The sequence below is a fragment of the Schistocerca gregaria genome, chromosome 2, assembly GCF_023897955.1.
Source record: "Schistocerca gregaria isolate iqSchGreg1 chromosome 2, iqSchGreg1.2, whole genome shotgun sequence".
Lineage (NCBI taxonomy): Eukaryota > Metazoa > Arthropoda > Insecta > Orthoptera > Acrididae > Schistocerca > Schistocerca gregaria.
In genome coordinates this window covers 140,689,444-140,702,244 of record NC_064921.1, presented here as the reverse complement: position 1 = coordinate 140,702,244, position 12,801 = coordinate 140,689,444, and the positions used below count along the sequence as shown (strand labels likewise).

At 39.9% G+C, this 12,801-nt stretch overlaps 1 protein-coding gene across 4 annotated transcripts in view; it reads right to left on the bottom strand.

Moving 5' to 3' along the window:
* LOC126336522 (serine/threonine-protein kinase mig-15) overlaps window positions 1-10,898 on the bottom strand; it is a 327,805-nt gene extending 316,907 nt beyond the window's left edge. For 2 of the 4 annotated variants that reach the window (XM_050000311.1, XM_050000313.1), the window contains exons 1-2: window positions 10,575-10,889; window positions 10,213-10,278 (exon numbers count right to left, since the gene is read on the bottom strand). In XM_050000311.1, the coding sequence (XP_049856268.1) occupies window positions 10,213-10,278; window positions 10,575-10,640 (132 nt within the window). In that variant the 5' untranslated portion in view covers window positions 10,641-10,889. Of the gene's footprint in view, window positions 1-10,212; window positions 10,279-10,574 lie in introns of all 4 variants that reach the window. The other 2 variants (XM_050000312.1, XM_050000314.1) reach the window with 2 other exon arrangements.
* Window positions 10,899-12,801: the final 1,903 nt, after the last annotated feature.

Sequence of the window (12,801 nt, the reverse complement as noted above, 5' to 3'; positions counted from 1 at the left end):
GTAAGCTTAGGGAGCGATGACCTCAGCAGTCTGCTCCAATAAGATCTTACGACAAATTTCCTTTCTAAATTTTCTCAATAGTGTTTCCCGAAAAGAACGTCGCTTTCCCTCCAGGGATTCCCATTTGGGTTCCTAAAGCGTCTCCGCATCACGTGTTGTTCGAATCTACTGGTAACAAATCTAACAGCCCGCCTATAAGTGCTTCGATGTCTTCCTTCAATACGACCTGGCACGGATCACAAACACTCGAGTAGTACTCAAGAACAGGTCACACATATACGGTCTCCTTTACAGGTGAACCACTCTTTCCTAAAATTCTCTCAATAAACCAGTCGACCATTCACTTCCCCTACCACAGTTCTCACATATTGCATCGTTACGGCCAGCTATTTAAACGATTTGACTGCGTAAAGTAGGACACTAGTAACACTGTATCCGAAATTTACAGGTTTGATCTACTCATTCGCATTAATTTACATTTTTCACGTGTAGGGCTAGCTGCCAATCATCACACCAACTGGAAATTTTGTCTAAGTCGTCTCGTATCTTACTACAGTCATTTAACTTCGATACCTTACCGTACCCCATCAGCAGCATACAACCACAGGTTGATGCCCCTCTGTCTGCCAATTCATTTATGTACACAGAGAACAAGAGTGCTCCTATGACACTTACCTGGGGCACTCCCGACAATATCCTTTTCTCTGATGAACTCTCGCCTTCGAGGACAACATACTGGGTTCTATTATTTAAGAAGTCTTCGAGCCACTCCAATATCTGTGAATTTATTCCATACACGTTAACAGTCTGCAATGGGTCACCGCTTCAAATGTTTTCCGGAAATCTAAAAATACGGAATCCGCCTGTTGTCCTTCACCCACAGTTCGCAGTATACCATGTGAGAAAAGGATAAGCTGAGTTTCGCGCGAGCGGTACTTCCTAAAACCATACTACACAGCCTCAAGAAAATTTCATATTCGACCTGAGAATATTTCAAGAAATCTACAGCAAACCTAAATTAGGGATATTGGTTTGTAATTTTAACTTGTGCACCTGCCTAAGATCGTGTAGGGCCCCCACGAGACGCAGAAGTGCCGCAACACAACGTGACATGGACTCTACTAATGTCTGAAGTAGTGCCGGAGGGAATTTGACACCACGAATCCTGCATGGCTGTCCATAAATCCGTAAGAGTACGAGGGGTTGGAGATATCTTCCGAACACCATGTTGCAGGGCATCCCACATATGCTCAATAATGTTCGTGCCTGGAGAGTTTGGTGGCCAGCGGAAGTGTTTAAACTCAGAAGAGTGCTCCTGGAGCCAGTCTGTAGCAATCCTGGACGTGTGGTGGTGTAGCACAGACCTGCAGGAATTCACCATGTCCGTCAGAATGCACAACGGACATGAATGGATGCAGGTGATCAGATGCTTACGTACATGTCACCTGTCAGAGACGTATCGAGACGTATCAGAGATCTCCTATAACTCCAACTGCACAGGCCCCACACCTTTACAAAGCCTCCACCACCTTGAACAGTCCCCTGCTGCCGTGCTGTCTCCATACCCGTACACGTCCATCCGCTCGATACAAATTGAAACGAAATCCGTCCGACTAGGTAACATGTTTCCAAACAATACTCCAATGACTGTGCTGACGGGGCCAGGCGAGGAGTATAGCTTGGTGTCGTGCAGTCATCAAATGTACACGAGTGGGCCTTCGGACCCAAAAGCCCATATCAACGATGTTTCGTTGAATTGTTCGAACGCTGACACTTGCTGACGGACCAGCACTGATTGCACGTTGAGCGATTCTCTTCAGTCGTCGTTGGTAACGTTCTTGCAGGATCTTTTTCCGGCCGCAGCGATGTCGGAGATGTGATGTTTTAGCGGATTCCTGATACGGTACACTCGTGAAGAGGTCATACGGGAAAATCCCCACTTCATCGCTACCTCGCAGATGCTGCGTCCCATCGCTCGTACGCCGACCATACCACGTTCAGACTTACTTAAATCTTGATAACCTGCCATTGCAGCAGCAATAACCAAGTCTTACAACTGCGCCGGACACTTTTTGTCTTATATAGGCTTTGCCAACCGCAGCGCCGTACTCTGCCTACTTACATATCCCTGTATTTGAATACGCATGTCTATACCAGGTCTTTGGCGCTTCAGTGTTTACACTGGAGTCATCTGCGCCTTTTTCCAGTCGCTTGGGTCTTTGTGTTGGGTGAGAGATTCACGATAAATGCAAGCTAGGTAAGGGACCAATACCGTAGAGTATTCTTTGTAAAATCGAAATGGGATTCCATCCGAATCTAGTGATTTACATACTTCCAAATTTTCCAGTTCTTTCTCTACGCCACGGAGCTTATTACTATGTCATCAATATGGGAGTCCGATGGTCAAATGACGGTATGTCTGTACGATTCTCCTGCGTGAACGATTTCTTAAACGTGAAATTTAAATCTTTGGCTTTCGTTTTGCTATCTCCAACTGCCATACCAGACTTGTCAACAAGGGGTTGAACAGGAAACCTTAGACCCGCATAGCGATTTTACGTGAGACAAGAATTTCTTCGGGTTCTCTGTCAGATATTTTGCTAAGGTGTGACGGTGGTAGTTGCTATATACTTCGCGCATAGGTCTTTTCGCACAGCCCCAGGTCTCTATTAACTTACGCGCTCCCTTTTGAACGCAGAATGCAACAGCGTCAACTTCCGCAGCATCTTCCGAATTTCGTTATTTAACCGTTGTAGTCTTTTCCCTCCTTTATCCACTTACTAGACACATAACTCTCCAGACCACGATTTACAATCTGCTTAAACTTTACCGGCAATTCCTCTACATCCATCTTACTGGAACTAAGTGATGCCAATTCAGTGTAAGTTAATAACTGTTTACCTGTTCTATCGAGAGGAAAGACTCACCTAGCCTTCTTGACTGATTTATTAACTTTCGTAATCATAGTTGCTAAAATGACATCATGAACGTTAATCCCCGTTTCTATACTGACATTGTCGATAAGGTCCAGGCTATTTGTAGCTACAAGGTCTAAGATACGTCTCTCCGCAGTGCCGTATGATTGTTAGCCGCGCGTGCCGTATGCCGCAGTGAATATACCGAAATGAAACTCAGTGAAATACAAGTTATTAATTTATTGAATATTCATTTTTACTTACAAATTTTCACATTAAATGTTGAAAGTGCCCCCCCCCCCCCCCCCCCGTTGTTGAATTCAGTTCGTCTACTCATGTTTCCAAACACATGTTGTAACATATCTTCTGTAATAGAAGCAGTGAAAGTGGACATTGCAGTTTTCAGTTCATCGATGGATTTTGGACGGTTTTTATAGACAGTTCCTTTCGTAGCATTCCAGCAGAAAAAGTCAGGTGGTGTTAGGTCAGGCGGTCGTGAAGGCCAAAGTCCCTGTGAAATCATGCGATCACTAAAAACCTCAGCAAGCAGTGACACAAACGCGAGGTGTATGCGCGGTTGGACCATCTTGTTAAAAACTAACCGTTCAGTATTTCACTTAACAAAAGTTCTCCTGTGAATGGGTACAGAATATCTCTGCAGTATCGTCGTGCGTTTATTGTTTCGTTAAAAAACCCAGGCAGGCAAATAATCATACGGCACTGCGGACTTTTTGAACACCCCGTATTTCCACTGGGTGTAGGCTGCCGAGCTAGCTGCTTAAGACAGTTCTCAGAATACGCGTTCAAAAGTATTTCGCGGGACTGTCTGACTGTACTCCCACAATGAATCCACGGAATCGGGTGGCCAGTGAAACAATTAAGCTCGATTTAGCCTACACCTGCTACACGCGAACAGATAACTTCACTGTCGCACTCAACTTCGACCTCACCAAAGACAAAGTTTGTCAACTGCAATGAGCACTACTCCTATGGTCTCGAATCTCTTTTTTCGATATACGTTCCAACTCGCTAAATATCTCACAGCTTTCCAATTCGGGTTTCAGCCAGCTCTCGGTCCCAAGAATAATCTGAGCGCGAGAACTTTCGGAGGGCAGTAAATTCGGGAACTTTATTACAAACATTTCGACACTTTAATGATAAAATTATGACAGTCGAAATGTCTTTATTCTGAACGCCATTTACCTGCTCTCGCGGCAGATGCACCATGGATGTTTCTCCTCAAAGAGGCTGACAGCTTCACGTACAGTCCAATATTTCGTAATTTCCCTTCACAGCATAAAAAGTCACTACGTCCACATTAGCCGAGAATTTTTAATAACAAAATCTATCTTGACAAATCAAACACGATTCAAAAACGTGTTCTGCGTTTACATGGGGGAGAAATCTCTTGTGGAAGTGGAAATCCAATACCAAGAACCGAATTCCTAGGATCACCGTGTTTACACGAACAAACAGAAGCGTACAGGAAGACCAGTTTATGAAATCCGGTTTTGGGTGTCCCACGTAAACATAGTAACGGGGCAAACGACCCGCTGAATAGGTCTGTATCTACGAGAAGATCCAACAGACTGCCGTTCTCTCCGCAGCCCCGTTCGTATGCGTCATTCTGCGGCCACGGAGCTCTCGCCGAGCGCATTTCAACACGACCCGTCTGGGGAGGAACCGGAAACAGCGGCAGGCCTGTCGCCGGCACGCACTCGGCCGCGGACGGAAAGCTCAAACAAATACGCTGTCCGGCGCTGAACGCAGGCCTCCAGCCTCTGTCTCGTTAAAGCAGCCACCTACTTACAACAGGGTGTTATGTGCCACGGGTGTCTGACATCTCACCATACATATACAACATTGCAGCACATATTCTATGCCTGCCACTGGGTAGCCATTAACATACAGTTCTGTTGCTCAAGTGGAACAGATGGTTGGTTCATCACCTCTGCCCAGGAAACATTTGAAGGTATATTTATCTTCAATTGGGGCAGTCGCTACCAAGGGCGCCCATACCATAGTTTATGATACGTTGCAGAAACTAGAAAATTCATTCTATCCATTGTAGCAATGTGACATATGGGTAGCATGCCCAGAATGCATTTGATATAACTGATCTGCATGAAAACACTTAAGAAAAATCATCCAATTCTGACACAATGGAAGCAGAAATTAGTTACCTGCTGTTGAATGTACTCTACAAAAGTTATACAAGCCTCCAAAACGAGAAGGCAAAATCCTGGTACTTCAATTGAAACCTAAACTGGCAAGACCTGTTCTATATATTGCAACTGACATGAACGGTAAACAAAAATCACTTTTAAAAATCCATTTAAACATTACATTCATTAGTTTTGCCAACTCGCGACTAAATTCAGTTTCCAACATATCCTGAGCTTCAGGCTATGCTACAGATTCACCAGCAACAGCGCTCATATCAGAGCACAAAAAATATGCTCCTGTGTAAAACCCACTGCTGCTCTCTTTTCTCACTGTCACCATCTCTCTCTTCCTTGTGGTCAATGACACACACCCTGCATCTCATTATCATGTTTCGGAAAACATTAGTAGTGCAATATATAATACAGAAGCAAAATAAATATTGTCTAAGTTCTGTTATATATCTGTTTGTGTACATGTAACATCATGTCACACAACACCATTACATTGTGGGTCGGAGTCAATTTCTGGTACCGGCAGGTTCAACCAGCCTGTAAGTTCCAATAACCACAAAGTAGTCACAAACTCATATCTGATCAAAGCATGACACAATGTATCAAAACATGACAATGATCATGACAAGGTAGAAAAACAAGGGATTTTTACAGTTCACTGTCTATTACATGAATATCTTCTTGTGTAATCCTGTTGATATGTATATTTACTAAGTGGCCAACATATCATAGCTCAAACAAATCTTTTGTACTTTATTTCTCTATTATATCTTCTGAATATACATTTATCTCAATGTCCAAGTGACAAATGCTATCTTTTGCATACCTAAGCTTTTATCATCTGACCATTACGGTACTACAACTAGAACAAACAGATACTGTTTCTATGCGTAGCAATAGTAGATCAAAACGGATTGTTTCCTGTTTATATTTATGGGAAAAAATATTATGAATTTATCAATTTTGTGTTGTGTATATAATTTGGAGCAAATTGTGCTGGCTTTGTACAATCAAATCAAACATATACACACAGTCCCTCAGGATTATAAATTGACAGGCTAATAAATATGGATGCTCCACGTGTGAGCTAGTTACAATTGAATAATGTAATGTGCATACAAATTGTATACACAAATATGATGAAAGTCATGGAATTTCAAAACTACATCATTCACTGAGAAACTAACGAGTTGCCCCCTCCAGACTCAGGTCCTGGGTACGTTCTTGGTAAAGTATGTGCCCTATCCAACTCAGGTATCATAAAAACACAAACAACAGAAACTCAATGTAGGAGCTTCCCGCAGCACATACTACACAGTTTCCATGGCTATGTTGTATATCTTTATTAAACAATATAGTCTGTTTCTCCCCAGCTGCATCTGCCTTCTCACACTTGAATACAGTCAAGACAAATGGTTGTGGGTTTCTTACATGGAACTGCTATAGCAAATATCTATCTATCTATCTCTCTCTCTCTAACTGCACACCTATGGAGCTCTGTTTTGACAATTTTAAACACTACAGTTGGAGCCAGTGATGACGGTCAAGTTTAAGCCTGTTGTCTGCACTCACATCAAATGTTCTCCAGCAATCAATTCGCACTCAGTACTGTTCTGAGTCCTGCTGTGAATGTCACAGCCAACGTAAGCACGAAATGTGATCACAGTACCTTATTTAGTGAATTTTTATTCCATTTGTTGTGAGCTGTCATCTCTGATGGTGACCATAAGTGGCAACTTCTACATAAGTGAGCGAGAGACATAATTTGCAAGATACGCGCCTTCTTCATGTGAGTAGCACATGTAAATATGTACTGCAACTGTTGCTTGGAACTGGCAACAATGCCGCCTATGGTTCAACTTGCACGAACTGCCATCATTTGTGTACATGACTATAGCCAAAATAATAGCATTATTTGGTTGAGGAATATCAATACAATATTGTTATATTTCATTCAAAAGTACTGAAGAAGGATAATCTCTGTAGTGGACAAAACTTGACATAAACACAAGTTACTAGAATTACATTGCAAAAGGCTCCCTGACTGACATATCATAAAATTAAATAACCAACTCTTTTATAAGCACCACAGTACATGTCTCTTCCCTTAATTAATGTATATGATTTTCTGTTCCACTATACATGGGCTTCAAATTACACAAACTTAACTAATTCCCAGTTGAATGACATCACTGGATAAAAGTTAAATAGTGGGGGCTCCTTGAAGTTTTCATAGTTTATATACAATATGTACATAATAGGCATCAAAATAGCCCTTGGAGGTTTTTTCACTATTTAATAGATGTTTCCTGATTTTACTTCTCAGTTTTACTTTTTATAATGAAAAAAGTGTTAAATATGGTGAGAATGTAAACATTATGCTATGCTACAGGTTAATTTGTTACCAACACCTTAATTATCTGGTGTTCACATTTGTTGGCTTTACTAAATCACAAGCAAAACATGATCTTTGAACCTTACCTAGACCTTGGGCTACACTACAGATAAGTCTCTCACGACAACCATGATTTCTGGGGAACGGTCCAGTAACACACCCTAGCCCATCAATGAAAAGGGGTGCTATTTTAGCAAAATCACTAAGACACAAGGTTGATAACTAACAATGATAATCAAGTTTAAAATATTTATTACTATGGGAATGAGCATGAACATCAGGCAATAACTGACTCCTAAGCAAAAGCAGATAAAGGAGAACACTCAATATGAGTCATCAGATTTGATCAGTGACATAAGAAACGTGCAACAAACGATGAAAGGACATGGTGACTAGCATGTGATATTAGTCAGGCTACACTACACATCAGTTTGTCACAACAACGAGGTATTTTTTGCTTCACATTAGTTGGCTTTGCCATCTCACAACCAAACTGTCACCTTTCTTCCATACCTAGACCTCAGTCTATGCTAAAATCAATTTGTCACCAGACTCATATTTTTTTACTTTCACATTAGTAAGGTTCGAAGATCATGCCTTGCTTGTGAGTTAGTGAAGCCAACAGGACTGTGAACACAAACACAAAAATGTGACCTTACAGGAGCCCTTAATGTTTTATCAATGGTCACAGCTGATGGCTCTTGTATCAAATATTCTTCTTGCCCCATAAAGAAATTTCGTAAATTTACTTGGAAATATTGTGCACTATTTTCACACTAAACAATACAGTCCCTCCCACCTGTGTTGCCATTTATGTGGTAGTCTAAGAACTTTTGTTTTAAAAAATATTCCAGCCACACCATGTAAAGTAAAAACTCATCCCTGTCATTGGTTTTTCAAAAACATGAACAGAAAGATACCCTTCCTAGTAACATTTCTTCTGTATGTTATTTCATTATGATCTGATGCCAGAAAGATGTCATTATTAAACAAAACAGTAGTTAGCAGTTACAATACCAATTTCTGAAAGACAAAAGAAAATAGTTAACTTGCACCATAAAATCTTCATCAGTATATAAAATTGTTGTCGTGATTGAAAATCAAATTCCTCTTTCTTGCAATTTAAGTACTATGGAACACTGCTCAGGCAGTTTACCCAAAAGTGCTAGTTTGTAGAGTAATTCTACAATCTAAGAGATTGAGTCGTGCTACAACTCTGACAAACACATGGGGGCCAGCAGAAGTATTTGAATAATATGATACTTTACATTGTGTGTATTATAAACAATGTAATATTTGTTTAGTAGTGTTGAATTTTTAAACATGAAAACATTACCATTGTGTGTCATCAAAATTCAAGTAATTATCAAACAATCTATAGGTCTACTGTATCTATCCTGCAGTCCCAATGATAGGACAATGTAGGTTTTAGAACTACCCAAACAAGCAGACACGCATGACTGGATGCATGCTTTATGCTCCCACCACACAGCCACTGTATTCATACTGTGCTGCAGAACAGTCACTCACAGCTGTGGTGTACTCTTTTCAATGTTCACAAGTGAAACTGGGCAAAGGTAGGGAAGAAACAGTAGATGAGAAATATCTTGGAATTAATCTGCATAAACACCACAAATTCATCTCTGAAATTGCCAGTGCAGTCAGCTGAAGCAAAACTACAGCTTTCTCCATTCTTCAAACAGACAAATAGTGTTGTGAATAACCAAAGATGTGTTGATCCTTCTACACTTACTATTAGGGACAGAGGCAAATAATAAAAATGGTGAAGCAGAATCCATGGGTGATGGCATCTAAGATTAGAGGAAGCTTGAACAATATTTTGGCACCATTGTTAAAACAAAAACAATTGAACAGCTTTTAAACAGTGCCAGATAAAACACTCATGATTCTAGGAGGAAACCACTTGTCAATCAGGCGAATCACAAAGAGCATTGATGAAGTTGTGAGGCTTCGATTTGTGCATAACACTCCCCACACCTTGAAGACACCATCCCCAATCACTAGATTTAAATCCTGCACAGAACATCTTGAATGAACTCGAAGATCGTGTTACGAAACATCACATCAGAAGTGAGAAACATGCGAAAAAATTTCTTAAAAACATGTACAGCCTGAGTCCAAAAGAAGTAATTCATAGCAAACGGACGATAACTAAATACTACCCGTTCTTTGTTCAAATACCTTGTCCAGACGTAAACAAACTATTTTCGTTCTTTCTGATAGTGGAAATATGTTTCAGGTGTTATGCATGAGTTCATATATTCAGCAGGATCTCAATTTGTTTTTGCATCAGTTGTATTTTTGTTTACTTTCTTTGCATAATGATGGAAATAATAAATTTGTTTGTGTTCGAATTCTATGTCTGCCTCTGTATACGCCTATGCTCCCCTTGCTGTCTGAAAACAAATATTTCCAAAAAGGGACTTACAGTAATCATTCAGGCATTCCCCCAAGTTCATAGATGACTTTTATTTACTTTTCACATTTTAGTTTCTTCGCTGCCGATATTTTGTCAATTGCAATAGGCTAACGCACGCACATTACACGGACACCAAATGTATAGCGGCAACTAATAAAGCAAACGGATCCGCACAACCTCCCCCTGAGACACACCTTGTATGACGCCATGTGTTTCTCACGCTGCTTGTCATTCACGATCAAACGAAGCTGTGTTAGTGAAAACTGAAATATGTCATATTGTTACCTTGTACACCTGTCCGTAAGTCCCATGGCCAACAACTTCAATTAGCTCAAAGATACCAGCAGGATCCTGGAACAAAACAAGTACTTCAGCTATGGATGCGTACACCACATTAAGGCGTGATCAACCTATTTTATCTTTAGAACCACAACAGAAGCTTTCCCCGAATATGTCTTCGTAAGGATATTAAACAAGTAACTCAATATACGTCAGAACTGTCCGGAAAAGCGAAAAAAATTCTGTACACACGAAACTTGCTGTCCACTTTGTGAGTCAAGTACACTGTCCCCTTACAGTTACAGATGCATTTGTGATACAGATAACAACAGGTGCACTAAAAACAAATTTACTGTTTACAAACTCACCTTTAAAGCATTCAAATCAATGTCATCTAATGAGCAGTTTACACTAGGTGCCAGGTTGTGCGCCATCTTGAAATATTCTATGAATACAAAACACTCAAAAGAGCAATGCTACGGGAAAAACGAGCAATCTCTCTTCACAACTGATTGACCCAGTATCGGAAAGTTAAAGGCTTCCGAGAAACCCTACACACTTCCGCTACCTATGCCAAAAATACGTCATGTTTTCACAAAACATCTGATAATCACTATCTTGCCATCTTCCATTTCTTCCACACCTCACCACAACGCTCCGTCCATGACGTCACCTAAATGACACAAGTACGCATGGTCATTCTCGATATACTGGTGCGCTAGTCGATTTTGTAATATCGATACAGTATCTCGTTTTCCATTGTTATTTTGGTGGCAACTTTAAATTAAACGCTTGAAATAGCAATTCAAACCAACATATTTTACAGTTACACAAAACAGAATTAGCACTACTACTCTGAAAATAATATTTTCTTCCGAGAATAAATGCTTTTATTTATTCGAGGCTGGTACACAATGCAAACCCAATGTGCAAGTTTTTTTAGTCATACAACTCCTCAAGTTTTCCCTTGGCTTTGCGCAGCAAGGTCATAATACACTGCACCGATTGGGCCATATAATTATGTAATTTTATACATAAACTGTTTCAATATGAGACCGGGATACAGTAGCTTACACTTTCAATCATTATTTTGTAAAAATTGTGTTTCCTCTACAAGGAAGTCACGGCAAAACTCCCATGAAACTCTTACAGAAAATTAATTATGGTGGAGAAATGGTTTCTCTAAAACAGACCTTTCTGAAAGCCCAGTGCAAAGAAGTGTTGTGAGAATTTGTCTTCTATTATTTACCTCATTCATATCCACAGAGCTTGTACATATTTACTTTTTTTCACGGAAATATAATTTTACTTCATATATAATCAAAAATATACCTCCAATACATTTCACAACTGTTCTACAAGAACAGACCTTCAAGGAGGAAGTGAAACATACAATTTTCATTTAGATTAATAGGCAGTTATTTGTCTGTAGCCATGAAATTATTATTTTTGTGTATAAAACACAGCCTGAATTACATTTTTTATTTGCAGTCTTAAATTGTGACCTATACAGTGTTTTGTTCACAATATTATAAAAATACCTCTGTTTCCTTCTACAAAACAATGTCAAATTCTGTCATTATGTTATTACTAAGCGTAAATAATAAAATATTTTTTTAAATAAATTTACAATAACATGAGAACTGTTACCCAATATACTGTTGGACCAGTGCTCTAAAAAAAGGTTAAACAGAGACAAGTTCATACCTTCTTGCAAAATGTTTGGTGCATTCAATACTAGCAGTAGTTGTTGCTGTAATTTTATTCATCTTTGAATCATTTTGCAATGTCCTTGGACACGTGATGAAATTTCAGTTTATGAACAAACACACATAATTTTTATATACAGGCATTAACATATTTACATCCTTAGTTTGATAAGGACGGGACTAGTAGTTGGATGACAAAGATAGAATATGGAACAAGTAGTCAAATGTGACCTTGTAGTAACAACTTTCATGGCAACTGACCAGAGTAACTTCTGGAAACTATGGAAAACCAAAATCTGTATTTAAATCTTTCACATTATTCTGAAGAGCATTGCCAGTAATGTACCTCATGTCATTTAGAATTTCATAAGTGAAACTGCAATTCAGACTACTGTCTGCATCCTTAACTATTGTTACATTATCTTCTTTACCAGGTCCCATTCTCTGAGGAGCATAGGGGACAATGCGGGAGACCTGCACCACTGGCTAGGCGAGGTCCTAGCGGAGGTGTTTGCCATTGCCTTCCTCCGACCATAATGGGGATGAATGATGATGATGAAGACGACACAACAACACCCAGTCATCTCCAGGCAAAAATCCCTGACCCCGCCGGGAATCGAACCCGGGACCCCGTGCACAGAAAGCGAGAATGCTACTGCAAGACCACGAGCTGCGGACTCTTTAACAGTATCAATCAATATATAACCTAGGCCACAAGTAACCTTACTGGGCTTTGAATTTAGCACCATTTATTTTAAAATTGAACAAGAACCATCATGCTGTAAGAATAAATCTATCTAGGAATTATTTACTAGAAATGTTGGGATAGAATTTACACGCAACTTGCTAGCTTTGGGAATAAATGCTTTGCTGAGCTAGACTACAA